Source organism: Schistocerca serialis, chromosome 2, assembly GCF_023864345.2.
Source record: "Schistocerca serialis cubense isolate TAMUIC-IGC-003099 chromosome 2, iqSchSeri2.2, whole genome shotgun sequence".
Classification (NCBI taxonomy): domain Eukaryota; kingdom Metazoa; phylum Arthropoda; class Insecta; order Orthoptera; family Acrididae; genus Schistocerca; species Schistocerca serialis.
The window spans coordinates 1,044,456,436-1,044,477,879 of record NC_064639.1 but is presented as its reverse complement, the minus strand read 5'-3'; the positions used below and the strand labels follow the sequence as shown (position 1 = coordinate 1,044,477,879).

The following is a 21,444-nucleotide window of genomic DNA, read 5'->3' as shown; positions in this document are numbered from 1 at the left end:
TTAGTTCTAAGTTCTAGGCGACTGATGACCTCAGAGGTTAAGTCCTCTAGTGCTCAGAACCATTGGAACCATCTTCCGTGATATCTTTTTGGCGTTGAGTTCTGCTTATTAGCTGGTCCAAGTTGCGGCTTGATGTGACAAACCCATTATTGTCGGCAAATAAACTGCAGGTCACCAGAGGAATCGTTGGTAGATCATTCATATACACTCCTGGAAATGGAAAAAAGAACACATTGACACCGGTGTGTCAGACCCACCATACTTGCTCCGGACACTGCGAGAGGGCTGTACAAGCAATGATCACACGCACGGCACAGCGGACACACCAGGAACCGCGGTGTTGGCCGTCGAATGGCGCTAGCTGCGCAGCATTTGTGCACCGCCGCCGTCAGTGTCAGCCAGTTTGCCGTGGCATACGGAGCTCCATCGCAGTCTTTAACACTGGTAGCATGCCGCGACAGCGTGGACGTGAACCGTATGTGCAGTTGATGGACTTTGAGCGAGGGCGTATAGTGGGCATGCGGGAGGCCGAATTGCTCAACACGTGGGGCGTGAGGTCTCCACAGTACATCGATGTTGTCGCCAGTGGTCGGCGGAAGGTGCACGTGCCCGTCGACCTGGGACCGGACCGCAGCGACGCACGGATGCACGCCAAGACCGTAGGATCCTACGCAGCCGGCCGGAGTGGCCGAGCGGTTAAAGGCGCTACAGTCTGGCACCGCACGACCGCTACGGTCGCAGGTTCGAATCCTGCCTCGGGCATGGATGTGTGTGATGTCCTTAGGTTAGTTAGGTTTAAGTAGTTCTAAGTTCTAGGGGACTTATGACCACAGCAGTTGAGTCCCATAGTGCTCAGAGCCATTTGAACCATTTGATCGTACGCAGTGCCGTAGGGGAACGCACCGCCACTTCCCAGCAAATTAGGGACACTGGTGCTCCTGGGGTATCGGCGAGGACCATTCGCAACCGTCTCCATGAAGCTGGGCTACGGTCCCGCACACCGTTAGGCCGTCTTCCGCTCACGCCCCAACATCGTGCAGCCCGCCTCCAGTGGTGTCGCGACAGGCGTGAATGGAGGGACGAATGGAGACGTGTCGTCTTCAGCGATGAGAGTCGCTTCTGCCTTGGTGCCAATGATGGTCGTATGCGTGTTTGGCGCCGTGCAGGTGAGCGCCACAATCAGGACTGCATACGACCGAGGCACACAGGGCCAACACCCGGCATCATGGTGTGGGGAGCGATCTCCTACACTGGCCGTACACCACTGGTGATCGTCGAGGGGACACTGAATAGTGCACGGTACATCCAAACCGTCATCGAACCCATCGTTCTACCATTCCTAGACCGGCAAGGGAACTTGCTGTTCCAACAGGACAATGCACGTCCGCATGTATCCCGTGCCACCCAACGTGCTCTAGAAGGTGTAAGTCAACTACCCTGGCCAGCAAGATCTCCGGATCTGTCCCCCGTTGAGCATGTTTGGGACTGGATGAAGCCTCGTCTCACGCGGTCTGCACGTCCAGCACGAACGCTGGTCCAACTGAGGCGCCAGGTGGAAATGGCATGGCAAGCCGTTCCACAGGACTACATCCAGCATCTCTACGATCGTTTCCATGGGAGAATAGCAGCCTGCATTGCTGCGAAAGGTGGATATACACTGTACTAGTGCCGACATTGTGCATGCTCTGTTGCCTGTGTCTATGGGCCTGTGGTTCTGTCAGTGTGATCATGTGATGTATCTGACCCCAGGAATGTGTCAATAAAGTTTCCCCTTCCTGGGACAATGAATTCACGGTGTTCTTATTTCAATTTCCAGGAGTGTATATGCTCAACAGCGGTAGTGAGATAACAGATCCATGTGGGACACATGCTTCTGGTGTTTTCCTCAATGGATCTCCTAAAAAATCATCTGCGGCCTGCAATCAAATCAAAGTGACGTGGATTGCTGTCAGCAGGTGTCCTTTTGCAACATGACAATGCAAGACCCCCACACTGCCCGTATAACAGTTGCAACAATCACAGGCCTGCACTTCGAGTGTCTTCCTCATCCATTATACTCACCAGACTTTGCCCCAAGTGATTTCCATATGTTTGGACCTCTCAAAGACGCAGTGGGAGGAAAGAAGTTCCGTTCTGATGAAGAGGTACGCCACGCGGTGCAAGAGTGGTTGCGCGGACTATCAAAAGAATTTTTTTCTAAAGGAATTTATGCGTTTTGTAAGCGCTAGAGGACTCACATTGAGCGTGGGGGAGATTATGTTGAAAAGTGATACAGCTTTGTACCACTTCTGCACAATAAATAATATATAAAAAAATATTAAAGGTTTTCATTTGACCAACCCTCGTAATATAGGGTTGCAGGCAGTATTTTGCAGTGCGATGGTGTCACTTTGCAGGTCGAGCATTGTCTGCAGGAGCGGTGCTCGTCCCTGCTGGTGCCTTTCCGTGTGTCCGAGAAGAGGGATCAATCAGAGTAAATCGATTGGCCATTTCCACCTCCGATATTCGTTTGCTCGGATTTTCCTTCGCCGTTTTTTGCAGGTGGTGCCGGTGTTTGTGTTGCACCGTGTGAAACTCGCCCTCCTGTGGATCTCGTTTTTCGTTCTCCTGTTCCATTTCTTCCTCGCTTTGTGACGATGAAGAAACTACGTTTGGCTGCGCTTCTTCCATTTCGTGGTCCGCAATGGTATTGTATACCATTGGCGCATTGTATGCCCGTGGGGGTTGTTCCAGGTGTTGTACAGCTCTGCTTGGATAGAGCTGTAGGTGTTCCTCGTTGGTAAGAGCGCCAGTGGCGGTCGCGTGGTGAAACGTCACGACGCTGTCGTGAAGTACCTCGAACGTGGATACACACAAAGGGGCTTCGACGTCTCGGTGGAGCTCTACCTTCGAACACCGGCAGGACTCCGCAAGCCTGACATGGTCGCGATCAAAGACGGCCAAGCCCGCATGGTCAGTGCCCCGATAGTCGGCGACCACCTTCGGCTCGACTGATGCCACAAGGAGAAGGCGGCGAAATACAACAAGCCGCCCATCAGGCGTGACTTCCTCGGCCTGCATCCCGGCGTCGAGAAAGTCTGCTTTTCAGCGGCCACGTTGAACTGGAGGGGTATATGGTCCCCACAGTCTGCGAGCGACTCCTGAAGCTGGGCTTCAAGGTGCGGGACCTCGCGATCATCTCACCCAGGGTGCTGTCTTCGTGCTGCGCGTCGTTCAGAATCATCGAACGTATGACGGCACAGCGCCCGATACCCAGGCGTTGGATAGAGTGCTGATCTTGTCTCCCTGACTCCTGGGGACTATCTTAGGAGCAATACCTGTCTTTATTCCGTAGCCTGTGCGTGTGTCTTCGTACTCGTGCTTCCTTCCTCCAAGGCCTGGTCCACCGCGTAACGGAGCCAGCGGTTGGGCATGCCCGAACAGATGGCGGCCGACCGACTGTTCACACCGTGGCATCGCGCGGTCGACCGGGGGTGGTAGCAAGCAGCAGGAAAAGGACCGTTATATAGGGGTGAGCGTTCCCATGCGGGGCTACGCAGGCAGATTGGTTGGTTGGTTGATTTGGGGGGAAGGGACCAAAAAGCGAAGTCATCATTCCCATCGGATTAGGTAAGGATGGGGAAGGAAGTCGGCCTTGCCCTTTCAAAGGGACCATACCGGCAGTTGCCTTAAACGATTTAGGACAATCACAGAAAACCCAAATCAGGACGGCCGGACGCGGTTTTGAACCTTTGTCCTCCCGAATCCCGAGTACAGTGAGCTAACCACTGCGCCACCTCGCTCGGAACGCAGGCAGAGGCTGACACGTGTTGCTCGTGTGCCACGACAGGTGTCCGGTTGTGCAGGTGGTCGACAGCTCGATCGTGGCGGGGAGGAAGCGCTGCGGTTTTGGTGAAGCCCGTGTGGGCCAAACGGGGGATATGTGCAGACAGCAAAACTTACTTTATAACGATGGATTTTGATAGGCTACTCATTATTTTCTGTAGTTTTATTTCATTTCCATCATCCCGGATGGTCAGGGGGTGTACTGCCAACGCACTACCATTCCCCTCTTCAATCAAAATCTTTAAATACGTAAATAAAGATGAAACTGAGCCCAACATTCGGTGCCAATTTTGGACCAGTGTGCTCTATAATAAAGGTAAGCGTTGCCAATCCCTTTAACACACCTATAAGGGACTTCAATGATAACTCCTAATTTGCAATACAGTGTTTGTCTGGCGACGACAGCGAGAGACTACAGTATAGACCAGGTGGGGGCAAGTCCTGCAGACAGCACATACACACGTACCTTAAGCCACAACACTCGGCAACGATGACGTCGTTTTCACAGAAATGCTGTACCAATTCTTATGCCATGTGTTTGTTGCTTTTTTTAATTAAAATTTCACTTATCGCTTTTCCCATTTTCTACAGTATCGCAATATTTCTAACCAACGCAATTTTTCGAATAAAAATTACTCTTTTTATAAAAAAGGTTTATTTAAAAATGAAAAATTTTAGCGCTGCTGTTACGGCTAATTCGTATTTCGGTTTTTTCACTCGCTTATCATTAAAAATTAAAAAATACTTTTTATAACCTAGACCAAACAAATACCGAAAAATACCGGTTATCCAGAACTAAAATACCGATATCGAATTTAATCAGTCGGTTTTTCCCATCCATAGAACTAGCCTTACAAGAAATGTCACAGCAGATGGAGCGAGGCAAAGTTAAATCAAATGTGCCCATCAGCCGATGCCAAGCCGACTCGACTCGCCCCGCCCCGTCACACTCTCGCGTCGCTCTTTAAGCCCATTTATGAGCGACCTTCTGCTCAAAATCGGCTACTCGACGTGTTTGCGCCTTTCGTACCTGCGTGTCCCTTTTACACGATCGACTTTTTTTGTCTCAGTTGACTACTCGAGACAAGTGCATCTACTGCAGCGCCCCTGGCGTTTCATTCCTGTACTGTGAGAGTCGTCTGTTTTGAGTTTACTTGCCAGCACCAAAACTGCCCGTGTTGTGTGAGTTGTCTGCTCTGCAGTTTGGCACCTGAATGATGAAAATCAGGTAATGAGGTACTATCCTTTTTATGGAAAAATCGAAATATGGTAACAAAATATAGGAACAAGCAATGACAATCCAGTTTATTAATAACCAAAACAGAATTCTTAGTGTTCACCCTCCTGAGAACTGAAAGAATACGAAAAGTGTCATCCAAATATTTCAGAACACACACACACACACACACACACACACACACACACACACACACACACACACACACTCGAGAAAATATTTACATGCAAACACATCATATGTAGAACGCAGCAAATAGGGCCTTTTTGCTGTATCCTTTGTATCTTGTTTTCTTGCTAAGTGCCAAATAACAACGAAAATTATTTTTCTCGACCAACACTCCTGACTTCCTCACTGTTGATATAATTTTCCCTAAAACATGGTTTCTCTTTGCATGGTTGTCATCAAAATATTTTCCTAACACAACTGGACAGTTATCTCCAAACCTATAAAATATGACTTCACCGCTGGAAATCCGCGTAGAATTTTCCCAATAGCAGGATGCAATGACAGCCACATTATTTTTGACGTGTCTTATAATATTTCGGTATTCTACCAGCATCAGTTAAGTGTTCTTTTAAGATCTGGACTCTCTGTGCATGATAAGTGCCCAAACGCTTTAAGTAGCAAATTCTCCACGTCAAACTCACACTTCTCTATAGCATGACGGTCGACATCGCGTACCGTGTGCGCTGAACACCGTGCAGGAATAATGTCGGCATTATCTTGAAAACGTAGTTTGTAAACTGGATTATCATCGCCAAAAGTAACCTAGCGTTGTCGGCAGACTAAGCAGATACATTTGTGTAATTTAAATCCAGCGCTTTAAGTCTATTTTTATGTTATTATAAATATCGATCGCTTTTTCATCCGGGTCGTCAAAAAAATCAAGCAAGCAGTTTCCGATTCTGTTCTCTGAAGAGTAAAATCTGACATTTATTGGAAGTAATTGTATATCCCGTGATTTGACGCATCTGTCGAAATGCCGTAAAACACACATGACCTTAGCTATACTACGCTATCTTCGACTGGTAACTGAAGCCGGAACATTGTAAATTAAAGATTACACCTTCGTTCTACCGAGTGATATTTTTGATGCGATTTAGGAGTAATTGAATATCACGGGACATAACTTCGTATCGTAGTCAACAGAACTGTACAATATGTTATGGTTTGCGTCATGGTAAACATTTGTCAACTCTGTAGCTGTAACTTTTTCCTCGTCTGTCGTCAATACATCGTGCTTTAAAAACTGTTGCAACGTCTTAGTACTCTTTCGACCTCTTTCGTCCAGTAGGTGTTCCGGGACGCTAACATGCAGTTTAACGTCATTCAGACTTCCACGCGATATCATAAATAATTTCACACACACTTTACAAAATGCTTACACACGTTTGTATCAACTGTATTCAAAAAAGAATACGAATTCTCCCATACTTGCCGGTAGGAACTCTTCTGTTTACCCTATTTGTATTTTACGTTTTCACTGTCGTTGTCAGTTGTTTCTGAATCAGACATAACTCAAATCCAAACAAACTGTTCAAAAATAAAAATAGCAAAGTGTGCGCAACACACTAAACACTGTTTATTTTATGAATCGCATAAAAACACCGAAACTGTTATAGCGCCGGCTTACCGCGAGGCAGCAGGTCAAGCGAGCGAGCGACACGGGTGACTCATTTGTTCCTCCCCAGGGGCGGCGCGGGCGTGAGCGGCCGCTGTCATTTGTATCCGCGCCCGACACAGTTGAATCTCGCGATGCGCCATCCGTTCTTTATTTGAACTAGGCCAGGTTGACCATAAACCGGGACAATTAGTGTCCCGCAATCACACACCCTGGGCTGCATTATTAGTGCCGCCACGGGAACGGCCTCACGCGGGACGGTCGGCACCTCTAGTGCAATGATCCGAATCGTTCCGCTTGCTTGAGCGATCACAAAGTGACGTACGTTTCCGTGTTTTATCGCCGAAACATACGTGAAACCTACACTACCGGCCATTAAAATTGCTACACCAAGAAGAAATGCAGATGATAAACGGGTATTCATTGGACAAATATATTATATTAGAACTGACATGTGATTACATTTTCACTCAATTTGCTGCTGCAAACGTCGAACTGTTCGTGCAGATGGTTGTTGTCTTGCAAACGTCCCCATCTGTTGACTCAGGGATCGAGATGTGGCTGCACGATCCATTACAGCCATGCGGATAAGATGCCTGTCATATCGACTGCTAGTGATACGAGGCAATTGGGATCCGCAGGGCGTTCCGTATTACCCTCCTGAACCCACCGATTCCATATTCTGTTAACAGTCATTGGATCTCGACCAACGCGAGCAGCAATGTCGCGATACGAAAGCGCAATCGCGATAGGCTACAATCCGACCTTTATCAAAGTCGGAAACCTGATGGTACGCATTTCTGCTCCCTACACGAGGCATCACAACAACGTTTCACCAGGCAACGCCGGTCAACTGCTGTTTGTGTATGAGAAACGGGTTCGAAACTTTCCACATGTCAGCACGTTGTAGGTGTCGCCACCGGCGCCAACCTTGTGCGAATGCTCTGAAAAGCTAATCATTTGCATATCACAGCAAGTTCTTCCTGTCGGTTAAATTTCGCGTCTGTAGCACGTCATCTTCGTAGTGTAGCAATCTTAATGGCCAGTAGTGTACAAACGCGTGGCCGCCATCTTCTTGTAGGCGTGCGGGGTGTTGTAAAGATGACAAGATTTGACGGAAATCTCCAGAGAAAGCAACAGTACAGCCGACCATAGGGCCGTTTTTGTTGCGCAAATGTCGAATTGTTCTGTAGAGCGCTTCAATGGGGGTTATATGAGCTACCAGAAGATCATCCAAAACAATGGGAGTACAATCCTCGGGTCTAGTGCAGCAGGGGATACAACCCGTCGGCTTTGAACAATGACGTCACAAGTCGCCGGAGAGCATGTATTACAAAGATGAAAGAGCTGAGGAGAATGTTGAGAAACAGAGGAATGCGAGAGAGATAAACTTTATTTCACATATGTGAGGACCAGTAGTATTTTCACGTTAACGATATCGCGTGTTTGTATCTTAGCATTTCGCCGCAAAATACAATGGAAAGAAATGAATGAAATTACTAGCAAAGAATACATCACGTTGCATGTATGTCAGTTGTATCTCGAAAGTCATTCGAACTGTATTGCTTAAGTGCAGTACGGGATACAAGTTCAGCGTAGTCGATTTCTTAGTTTCAACTAGCATTGCTGTCCTGTTGTTCACTTGAACTATGTATCCCCTGCTTCACTAAACCGCAAATGAAACACCCGATACAAATTAAAAGCTCATTCGAAGTGTGTTGCTTAAGTACAGTCCGGAATACGAGTTTGTCGTAAGGCGATTTCTTTGTTTTCACTACCATTACTGTCCTGTTCTTCACCTGAACGATGTATCCTCCGCTTCAGTAAACCCTAAGTGGAACACGGGATACAAATTGTAGATGTGCTGTTTATTTCGTCTCCGCTATTACTAACAGTCTTTTCTTACGTACATATCAGTATTACTGATGACAGAAGGACCTACGTATGTAATATTTGTATACCAGACTTCCATTGACCTCGATATATGTACACTGGTAACGAATAGGTGGAAATACACGTATGTTACATTTGCAACCTGTTTCATTTTATATGTTTTGATTGTTTATTTAATCTTTGCGTTTCACTTGTTGAAAGGGAACTACACATTGATCTTGTCAAAAGCCGAGAAGCGATTCTTCTTAGTGTTGTAGCTCCCTTCAGTAGCTGATAAGTGTTTTTTGGCTTTTAAAAAAAAATCTCACGAGATAGAATAAACTGATCCTAAGATACAGATGCTTCAGTAGCTGATAAGTGTTTTTTGGCTTTTAAAAAAAAAATCTCACGAGATAGAATAAACTGATCCTACTTCATTAAGCAATCAATAAAAAAACTAAACTAAAAAATAACAGCAAAAGCGAAAATGGTAAACTGAAAATAGAATAGATTACGAAGTCTTTTGCTGTTATGTTTTAGTTTAGTTTTTTTTATTGATTGCTTAATGAAGTAGGATCAGTTTATTCTGTCTCGTGAGATTTTCTTTTTTTTTAAAGCCAAATAACACTTGTCAGCTACTGAAGCATATTGGTGGAATAAGAAAGTGAAATATGGCAAAATAGTGAAATATAGGTAAATGATCGCTTTTAGATTCACATTCAATTATTTTAATGATAGCGCTTATTAGAACACAGAATTGCTTTATTATCTATGCCTCGAAGTGAAGATATTACTATCTATGACTAAGGAATGACGTCATTGTTCAAAGCCGACGGGTTGTATCCCTTGCTTCACTAGAGCCCAATCCTCCATCAGTTACCAGCATTACTTTCCTTTCAAACATTACAGATGCTGTACGTATCTTAGGTCTAAACTGTCAGCGCAGTAGTCGGGCAGCTGTACGCCTACAACCTCTGGATGCCAACCTTCCTTGTGAATTACTCTGCTTATTACTGAAAACCAGATCAAAATCCCTAGGGTAGTTCCTGAGATTTCTGACAGATCACGAACGCAATTTAAGTGTATAATGCCAATTTTTTAACATTTTATAGTTACAAATTAACAATTTTCGGATTCTTACCGTTACTTGCACAGTGAAATCTTGCTTCTTATCACATTTCGTGATTCTAGCTCAACAGGCATTACCCTGTAGGTTTTCATGAGTGAGTTTGTGGCAAAAAATAATTGCCGCATCGTTTGATTGCACTGGCTTGCAAGTTTAAAGTTTCACACCGTCAGGGGACCGTAGATTGTAATATGCGACATACATTTCAGTGTGATATGCACATCCGTTCGTGAGAAAAAGAGGTTTTGACGAAGGGTTGGTTAGACAGACAGTCAAATAAGAAATAACAGGAAAAATATTTGTTTCGTGTGATGCAATTACAGACTAACAATTTTCGAAATTTTTTTCCTTTACTTTACTGTGAAACCGACTTAAAAGCTTAAAGTTTGTACACCGCCAAGGGACCGTTGACATAATAAGTGACACGATTACAAAAAGAGCTCTTTTATCATATACACAAGAAATGTAAATGTCATTTCATCTTATGTTGTTGCGGGTGTATTACAATTATTGTTTTCGCCTTGTTCGCGATATGGTGCAAGCTTTCCAACGTGGTGCTACTTGAGTAGAGATAATGAGAAAAATGTACACAAAACTGAAGGATGCATGCTAGAAAATTAATACATCAAAACTTCACATTATTAAAAATAATAGCTGTATATTTGATAGCCAAAGTGATAAATGAGCGACTACTTATTTTGCAGCCTTAAACCTTCGTCGTTGCCAAAAGATGGCGTTAGATGATTTTTAGTTTTTTACTAAATCGACTCCAAATTCGACTATATCGAACACGATAGAAATATCTCTGGTATACGAAAATCCCGTCATCGTATTAAAGTTTTAATTAATAGAAAAAATCAAATCGGCTGAGAAATTTTGATGCCTTTGTTGTTCACAAATGCATTAATGATCCATAATAATAAGTACCTAGCTCTTTGTTGCGCGTTAAGATTCAGCGTACATTTATGAGACGTAATGGAAAATCAACGAAAATGTTGCGACGGCTGTGTCCATTGATGGCACTGACGTTACGCGTTACAGATCGCAACAATAACATTATCTTTTGCGTTAACTATAGAAATGAAAACAGCAACACTATTTCGTCACATTTTGAGTGCGATGAATATATGTACAGTACTGCTCAAAATCTCACGTGCGTTCACACTGCATGCACACATCTGCCCCCAAGTAGTAAACGACAGAGACACGTTTCCAGCTCTGTCTTGCCTTGTGTAAAAGGGTTCGGTTCAGATGCCGTCTTTTCTGTTGCAGGTGCTCAGACATGGCAACAGGAAGCACAGAAACAGCTCTCCAGGCAGTATGTCAAGGAAACCAAAAATTTACTTTCAGTATTTACAAGGTCAGTAAGTGACTATAGATGTGAATCATTTTAGTTGTGGCATTAATGTCTGTGTAAACAAAGTTCTGAAGTCGTTAAGCAAGCTATACTAATTATTTCTATATGAAATAGACTAAATAACATAGACTGAAACTTTTTCTTTCCTCTCTTTTTTTTTTTATTTTTTTTTATTTTTTTTTTTTTTAAGAAAAACGACACTGCCGCTTCACTTATCCATATGAACCTGCTGGACGGAAGAAAACATCAGATTTTACAGGATCATGTATTTTTATAATGACATAGTGTTGTAAAGTACATGCAGAACAGCAAGAACATAATGTTGAGAATGGTTCATGCCATTAGAAATCTGACCCCAGCAGATAATCCTTATTTAGTTTTGCATGATTTCTTAAAATAACTTTTTATGAATTCTGATGTTGTTTCCTTGGTGAAGAAACAGACAGTTCTTCCAGTTTTTTGCCAACATTGTGTCCAGTGACTTCATCATCATTAAGTACTTCCCTTCCTTTATTTTTCTAACTTGCAGTGTTGATGATTTGCCGTTCACTACACTACACAGAATATCTAAATGTATAGGGTCATTTCTACATGCTTTTGATAACATAAAGGGTTCTGTATGAAACCTCCCTGACTTCCAAATGCAGTTAAGAAAGAAACTGAGAGACATAGATATTTGTGGTTTGTGGCATCATGTAAAGTAACTCAAAAAGTTTTATACAAAAAATTAATATACTTTTACGCAGTCTCCATTCATAACCAGTAAAACATCTAGATGATACTATCTCAACTCCTGTGCAAGCAAGGATGTCTGCAGTGATGGAGGCTATTGCATCCATGATACTTCTGTGAATATTACCAAGGTCATGTAATGGCTGGGCATATAAAATGTCTGTCATGTAACCTCACAGGAAGAAAGTGAGAGGGGTTATGTGTGGAGATTGTGATGGCCACTTGGTTGGTCTGTCACATCCCACTCATCTCTGTGGAAATATTCTGTCCAGGAAGTCACGAACATGTGAACTCCAATGTATTGGCGCATCACCCTGTTGGGAGATCACAATTAGCTGCAGGGGAAGAAGCTGAGGGCCAGCAAATTGCTGAAGTACGCCCAAATAAATGGCTCCTGTTACTGTTTGCTCAATGAAGAAAAGCTGCAGAACTATGCTGGCTTTCATCCACACACACCTCATATTCACTTTCTTGCAGTTTCTGGCATGAGCCCAAAAACAGTGGGGGTTTTCTTTGAATGTTATGGCATTCACCTTCCCACACAAATGGAAGTTAGCTTTGTCAGAGAAAACTGCATTACCATGATAGGGTTTTCCCCAACCCTGTCCAACATATCAGGGAAATTTGGGGTGAGCTACAAATCATTTCAATTCAGTGCTTGCACAATTTGAAATTCGTAAGCATACAGATGAATTTGTTTATGCAGCACATTGTGAGCTGTTGAGTAAGGGATGCTTAGCTCATGTCATGCTGTGTGAGCTGACTTTGATGGGCTTCTGTGAAAGGGCTCTCTCATGTACTCTGCCATTTAATTAAATGTGCCTTTTCTACCAAAACCTCAGTACCTGTTTACACTCCCATTGGCTAGGTCGTCATAACATCTTGTGGTTACCTGTGAAATTCATGTCAAAATTTTCTCTGGACAGCGAGCATTATGCTCTCTTTTGTGATATAGTCATTTCTGGTAACTCTTTAGTACTTTAAGTGAAACAAGTGAAACTTCATGGAAAAATCGTGCAAAACTTTTTGTGTTGCTTTACATGGTGCCACAAACCACAAGTACCTGCATCTTGTAGTTTTTATTAAAACTACATTTGGAAATCAAGGAGATTTCATACGGACACCCTGTACAAAAGGGGACATCAGTTAAATAAGAGCTATCTGTATAGCTGTTATGTAACTGAAATCCAATTGTGTTTTAACATTTGTAATCGAGCCACAACTTTACTACTGCCTGGTCATTGTCTTAACAGTCTATGTATTACTCAAATATGAGTCAGTCAGTCGTATATTGGAAATTTACATAATAGGTGACCAAGATACATGGTACTGTTACCAAGGACACCCGTACAATATTTTATAGGGGGCTTAGACCTGAGTGTATGGTATATTTTTAATATTTTGGAAGACAAGTGGCTACTTGGAATCTTTATGATGCCAGTGGTACTCAGTGAAACAAAAAAATCATGGTAGTAGGATGGTTAAGAAAGGAGATACAAGAGATGTCAGTAACCACCAAACTGTTTCATTAATGACATCATGTTCCAAAATTTTTGAGAAGGTGATGTATTCTACAATAATATCTCACCTGAGCAACAGTAATATCCTCAGTAAATCACAGTTTGGATTTTGTAAGAGCTGCTCTACGGACCAAATTTTAAATAACAAAATAGTGCAACTGGTATTTTCTGCAGTATATCTGAGGTATTTGACTGTGTGAATCACCATATTCTCTTAGATAAATAGAGATTTTGTGGAATCGATGGTGTAGCCAACCAATGGATAATGTCATATCTAACCAAAATAATGTTGAAAGTTTTACTGAAGAATTCAACCATTGTAGGCTAATGAACAAGAAGCAGAGTTACACTGAAGAGCCAAGGAAACTGGTACACCTGACTAATATCGTGCAGGGCCCCTGCAAACATGCAGAATGACATGGCATGGACTCTGCTGATATCACAAGTAGTGCTGGAGGGAATTGATGCCATGAATCCTGCAGGGCTGTCCATAAATCCCTAAGAGTATGAGGGGACAGAGATATCTTCTGAACAGCACGTTGCAATGCATCCTAGATATCCTCAATAATATTCATGTCTGGGGAATTTGGTGGCCAGTGGAAGTGTTTAAACTCAGAAGTGGGTTCCTAGAGCCACTCTGTAGCAATTCTGGATGTATGGGATGTCACATTGTCCTGCTGGATTTGCCCAAGTCCATGGGAATGCACAATGGACATGAGTGGATATAGGTGATTAAACAGGATGCTTTCATACATGTCACCCATCAGAGTCATTTCTAGACATATCGGGATCCCATATCACTCCAACTGCATATCCCCCACACCATTACAGAGCCTCCATCAGCTTTAACAGTCCCCTGCTGACATTCCGGGTCCATGGATTCATGAGGTTATCTCCATACCTGTAAACGTCCATCCACTCAATACAATTTGAAATGAGACTTGTCCAACCAGGCAACATCTTTCCAGTCATCAACAGTCCAAAGTCACTGTTGATGGGGCCCAAGCGAGGGGTAAAGCTCTGTGTCATGCAGTCAGCAAAGGTACATGAGTGGGCCCATATCAATGATGTTTTGTTGAATTGTTTGCATGCTGACTGTAGTAACACTGTTCACGTTTACGTCGCACTTCACTTAGCGTAGACCGGAACTGTGTCCTAGGCATGCCCGATGTTAACTGACTGGGCACGGCCCATGCTGCCTGAGTTGTTGTTGTTACGCCGGCAGAGGTCGCGTCTGAATTCTCACGTGCCCTGTGGTGGACGGGACTCTACTTGCAGCAACTACCGTCCGTGACGTGCCGTGCACCACGCTTCCAGCTGTTGACCTGCGGCGTGAGAGACTTCATATGATTGAGCAATGGACAGGACTTCATCAAGGGAAGGGTCTTTTAACTGCAGGGCCCGTTGCTGGACCTCCCTATCAGGGGCCAAACGAACAATGGCGTTGCGTACCATAACGTGGGCATACGACTCTCGCGAGTGCTCCATGACAAAATGACACTTGCGACTAAGACCATGCAGGGTAGCGGCCCACGCCCGGTAAGACTGATGGGGCCATATTCTGGCTGTTTACATATCTCTATATTTGAATATATATGCCTGTACTAGTTTCCTTGGTGCTTCTGTGTAGTTCTTTTTGTGAATAACGTGTTGTAATCAATTCATGCATTCATACAGCAACAGAAGGAATGGTAAACAATGTTCTTAAAAGTATCATTGCCTCGTTATCCGCGAATAGTCTCAACCACAATTTTAAAAGGACACAACATATTCAGTTCTGCATATCTTCTGGTACTACCACCAATGATACATATAACACATGGTGAGGAAATAATAAATAGGATGGAAACTTTAAAATTCTTAAGTGTCCATATACAGTAGATGAGAATATAAACTGGAAAAAGCACATTGTGGAACTCATAAAACTAGTCAGTTCAGTCAAACAGTGGAAACTCCAGGTAGGAATATCAACAACGTAGGAAAAGAATGATTGCTTCTTACCATAAAGGAAACACATTAACTTGCAGACAGGCACAATCAAAAGACACTTACATAAATTAGCTTTTGGCCACAGCCTTCATCAGTAAAAGAGAGAGACACACATGATTCATACACACAAGCAAGCACACCTCATGCACACATGACAACCAACTCTAGCATCTCACTCAGATTTGCACTTAGAATCATTGCAAATCTTGGAGAGAGGCAAATCAGTAAGTTGACATATTTCGCATATTTTCATTCAGTAATGTCATGTGGAATAATATGTGGTATCTTATCTTTAACAAATAAGGTCTTCATTGCTCAAAAGTATGCTGTAAGAGTAATATGGGTTGCTCACCAATAGTAATCTTGCAGACATAAGTTAAGGAGGTAGGCATTTTGACTGCGACTTCACTGTAAGTTTATTTTATCCTGAAGTTTGTTGCAAATAGAGCAGTGCAGCTTGAATAAAATAGTAATGTAGATAATAACAGTACAAAAAGAAAAATACATTTGTTACACCACATTAATGTAATTTTTAGCACAAAATAGGGCATGCTATGCTGCAACCAAAATTTTTGATCGCTTACCCATTGATATAAAATGTCTGACAGACAGCGAAGTACAATTCGAAAATAAACTGAAGAAGTTTCTCCTTGACAGTTCCATAGAAGAATTTCTATTATTATGCTCTGTAAATGTTGGTGGATGGAATTATTAACTCACATCTTTATGTTTCCTTCTTTAAAATAACACCTGTAACTGATCAGCATGTAGGCATATTTACAGTATAATTTGTGATGAGAATATAAAATGACACATTCCACATGGAACTTGAAACTAACTAAGAATATGTTTTTCCTGTAATGTTGCTGCTTCACTGACAAAAACTCATAAGTATCAAATAATTCCTACCTGTCTAGGCGACAATCTGAAGTCAAAACATGACTTGTACCAAAATGCAGGAAATTACACTAGCAATAATGTGCCCAATTCCCTAAGCAAGTAAAATACCAGTTATTGTGCATATTGTTCATTACTTTAATGATTCATTTGCTTTTTATCTCAATGGAACAAATATTTAAAAAAATAATAAATAAAATCATTTCTCTCATCTCTGAAGAAGGCAAAAATTATATATAACACTTCAGTTATATGGAGTATTAAAAATATATTTCAATTGAAGAAACTCACTTTAATTCGCAGGTTCTTGTACATCTCATAAATTATTCAACATGTGCAGTTTTCCTCTTTCAGTTTCAGATAACTCCATATCTTTTAAAGCGATGCAACTACCATTTTATTTGCATGTCAAGTTCTGTAGGACCAAATTGAAGAGCATATCACCGAGGTCATGGAATGTGTCAGTACATGAAATTACAACATTAAAGTACTAACAGATAAAATAAATGTTTATGAATCCAAAAGAAGTCACTCCATAACTTTAAGTAAATGCAATCAAGAATACAATAAGAACCAGCTTAATTTTTCAAGGAACTCCTTGACAGAATAGAAAGAGTGACCCATGAGGAAACTCTTCAGTTTAGATTTGAAAGCGCATGGATTACTGCTAAGATTTTTGAATTCGAGTGATAGCTTATTGCAAATGGATGCAGCAGTATACTGCACACCTTTTTGCACAAGAGTTAAGGAAGTCCGATACAAATGCAGGTTTGATTTCTGCTGAGTATTAACTGAGTGAAAGCTGCTTATTCTTGGGAATAAGTTAATATTGTTAACAAGAAATGACAGTAAGGAATATATATATTGAGAGGCCAATGTCAAAATACCCAGTCTCGTGAACAGGGGTTGACATGAGGTTCGTGAACTTACACCACATATTGCCCAAAACACCCGTTTCTGAGCCAAAAATATCCTTTTAGAATGGGAAGAGTTACCCCAAAATATAATACCGTACAACATAAGCGAATGAAAATAAGCAAAGTAGACTAATTTTCATGTCAAACGATCACTCACTTTTGATACTGTTCGAATAGTAAAAATGGCAGATTAAGTCTTTGAGTAAGATCCAGAACGTGGGCTTTCCACGACAGTTTACTATCTATCTGAACACCTATAAATTTGAACTGTTCAGTTTCACTAATCATATGCCCATTCTGTAAAATTAAAATGTTGCGTTTTGTTGAATTCTGTGTCAGAAACTGTAAAAACTGAGTCTTACTGTGATTTAGCGTTAGTTTATTTTCTACAAGCCATGAACTTAGGTCATGTACTGCACTATTTGAAACTGAGCCAATGTTGCACACATCATCTGTTACTACCAAGGTAGTGTCATCAGCAAACAGAAATATTTTAGAATTACCTGTAATACTAGAGGGCATATCATTTGTATAAAAAAGGAACAGGAGTGGCCCCAACACTGATCCCTGGGGCACCACCTACTTGACAGTACCCCATTCAGACCCCACATCACAGCTGTTATCAACATTGTGAATAATGACCTTTTGCTGCCTGTTGCTAAAGTAAGAGTTGAACCAATTGTGAGCTACTCCCCGTATTAGGTAATGGTCCAACTTCTGGAGCAATATTTTGTGATCACTACAACCAAATGCCTTAGTTAAATAAAAAAAATATGCCAAGCATTCGAAACCTGTTGTTTAGCCCATCCAGTACCTCACAGAGAAAGGAGAATATAGCATTTTCAGTTGTTAAACGACTTCTAAATCTGAACTGTACATTTGATAGCAAATCGTGCGATATAAAATTATCAATTATCCTTATATACACAGCCTTTTCAATAACTTTTGCAAACACTGATGGCATAGAAATAGGTCTAAAGTTATCTACATTATCCCTTTCTCCTTATTTATAAAGCGGCTTTACTACTGAGAACTTTAATTGCTCAGGAAACTGACCATTCCTAAATGAAAAATTACAAATATGGGTAAATACAGGGCTAACATGTGCAGTACAGTACTTTAATATTCTGCGAGGCACTCCATCATATCCATGAGAGTCCTTAATCTTCAGTGATTTAATTACTGACTCAATCTCCCCCTTGTCTGTATCATAGAGGAGTATTTCAGACATTGATCTCGGAAAGGCATTTGCCAAGAGAGTTATATGATTTCGTACAGAAACTAATTTTTTATTTAATTCACCAGCAATGCTCAGAAAATGATTGTTAAATACTGTACATATATCTGGTTTATCAGTAACAGAAATATTTTTACTGTGAACTGACTTCATATCGTCGAACTTGTGCTGGTGACCAGACACTTCCTTCACAACTGACCATATGCTTTTAATTTTATCCTATGAATTAGCAATTCTATTTGCATACCACATACTCTTTGCCTTCCTAACAACATTTTTAAGTACCTTACAATACTGTTTGTAATGGGCCACTGTAGCTTGATTGTGACTACTTCTAACATTTTGATATAATTCCCGCTTTGTTCTACAAGATATCCTTATCCCACTAGTCAGCCACCTGGGCTGCCTATTACTGCTAGTACCCTGTTTTGAACATTCTAATGGAAAACAACTCTCTAACAGCATGAGAAATGTGTTAAGGAAAGCATTGTATTTATCATCTATGTTATCGACACTATAAACATTCTGCCACTCTTGTTCCTTGACAAGGTTTAAAAAAACTCTCTATTGCTGTTGGATTAACTTTCCTACATAGATTGTAATTATATGTGACATTTGTTTGAGTGCAAAAGCATTATAGTGTTAAAATTTGTGCATCACGGTCTGTGAGGCCATTCAGCCTTTTACTAACAGAATGCCCATCTAATAATGAAGAATGAATAAAAGTATTGTCTATGGCTGTGCTACTGTTCCCCTGCACCCTAGTTGGAAGAAACACAGTCTGCATCATATTGTATGAATTTAGGAGATCTACCAACATCCTTTTTCTTGCACCATCATATAGAAAATTAATATATAAGTAATTTCTGGTACTTCCTACAAAGTAACAAGAACCCTCTCTAGCTTGAGCAGAAATGCTCTGAAGTTATAGTTAGGGGACCTATAAACAACTGCAATTAGAAGTTTAGTTTCACAAAATTCAACTGCCCCTGCACAACATTTAAATATCTGTTCACTGCAGTGTCGTGATGCATCTATGGACTCAAATGGAATACTGCTTTTTACGTACATAGCCGCTCCCCTACTCTGTAAGGAACTCCTTGAGAAACAGCCAGCTAATCTGTAGCCTAGTAAAGGAAGCCTCTGAAATGTCAAATTATTTAAGTGGTGCTTTGATATACCAATAATTTCAGAGTCAACATCTATAAGTAGTTCACTAACTTTATCTCTAATTTAATGATAAATCATAACTACAAAATTTCAGTAAAACAAATACTAAAAGAAAATATTTCTTTGTTTTCTAGCGCACATAATTCTCAAGTCAATCTATGTAGTGGAAGCTCCATTTCTTGATTATTAGTAAATTCCCCTTCATTTCCATGCCTGAATGCTCAAGAAAAGGAGGATACTGTCACTTCCCACACAAAAATAAGGGTAGCAAAAGTGAGAAAGCCAGGGAACACTAGATGACCCTAATGAATTTGTAGAAATATTTTATCAAGCAACTTGGAATATAATAAAAAGTGAGGGCAATTTAGGCAAAGGGCAAACCACAGTCCAAACAGATTTCAGTATCCTGAATAAATAATTTGTATAAACTGTTCCATTTCAAATTCTTCATTCAGTAAAAATCATTATAATAGTTGTTCAGCCGCAGTATATCTGCTTAAACATAAAAACCAGCTATCAATCAATTCTCTTGGTCAAGAATCATCTAAGATAACATTGTAAAATCTATAAATAAACTAAAAAACAGAGGATTACTATGGGGTTAGTAACAACATTATTAAATATGCAGCCTATGCAATCATGATGCCACTAAAATATCTGGTGAATTATATTCTCGATGAAGGTGCATACAGTGAATGTCTGAAAATTACAATTACACTCCTGTTCTAAAAAAGAAAAGGTGACAGAAAAATGCCAAACAATTAAAGATTCATATCAGTAGTTCCACTAAACAAAATTCCTAGAAAGCAGTATACATATGCAAAGTTACAATTATTTTGAAAGTACATGCTAATTGCAAGTTTGGCTTTTGATCTCATGTATCAGCAATAAAAACACTAGAATGTCTCCTCGGTAGTTTATATGAAGCCCACTGTTAGTTTTAAGCAAAGCCTTTGACTATGTCACACATGATAAATGATAAAAAAGCCAGAACATTATGGTGTTGTAGATAAGTGGCTACAACTATTTCAGTCATACTTAAGCAGTTGGAGACAATTGGTAAAGGCCAACAACCAAAAGCCAACACCCATGAAAATAAAGGGAGAAATTCCTCAAGGCTCAGTGCTTTGTCCTTTCCTGTTAGCTGTGTACACCATTGACTTCCCAAATTACATCCCATATGACAATGTATTGCATATTGATGACATGACACTAATTACAGATGGAGAAAATCTACAAGATACCCTACATTTCAACAAAGTAGGAACTGAAATGAGCAGTGGCTGGTACAGGGCCCATCTTTTATCTATAAATAAAATAAAACAGGAAATTTAATTCAGCCCACAGACATTCAAACAGATACAAAAATGCTAAATTGCTGGGATTACATGTAGATCAAAACTTACACGGGATAGACATACAAATTATACACATGGAAAAAAGTTGCTCATGCTCTCTTCCTACTTCACAACCTGAAACACACTATTAGTAAAAAATTATTAATTTCTGCATACTTTGTTTTCTTTGAATCACAACTGCTGTATGGAGCACTACTTTGGTGTAACCCCAACCCTCAACCGGATTGTTTGCACCTTGGAACCGCAATCTTGAAGCACAATACAGCTGGCCCTGGCACCACAGTCAACCAATCCCTGTCAGTACCTTCTAGAACCTCATTGACTCTCTTTTTGTCTTGCAGTAGTCAGCATTACAAAGGTGATTATTCAGGCTTTCGACAGGTGGTCACATTGATGTGACTGGACAGTGCATTAACACTGCATAGTGTGTGTGTATGTATCATTATTGTAATATCACTGTTATTTTAGCATATGCATTTACTTGTCCTGTACATGCGTGTTTGCGTAAAATAATTAATATTGTCTTGTTTCTATATATTGAACACACTGAGGAAGTCAGTTGTAAGGAAAACATACTGAAAGG

The 21,444-nt window shown here is 41.2% G+C and overlaps 1 protein-coding gene across 1 annotated transcript in view; it reads left to right on the top strand.

Moving 5' to 3' along the window:
- Positions 1-21,444, top strand: part of LOC126458479 (serpin B8-like) — a 266,413-nt gene that overhangs the window by 51,179 nt on the left and 193,790 nt on the right. Inside the window, exon 2 of the mRNA XM_050095572.1 lies at positions 10,957-11,044. Coding sequence (XP_049951529.1) covers positions 10,967-11,044 — 78 coding nt within the window. The 5' untranslated portion in view covers positions 10,957-10,966. The remainder of the gene's footprint in view (positions 1-10,956; positions 11,045-21,444) is intronic.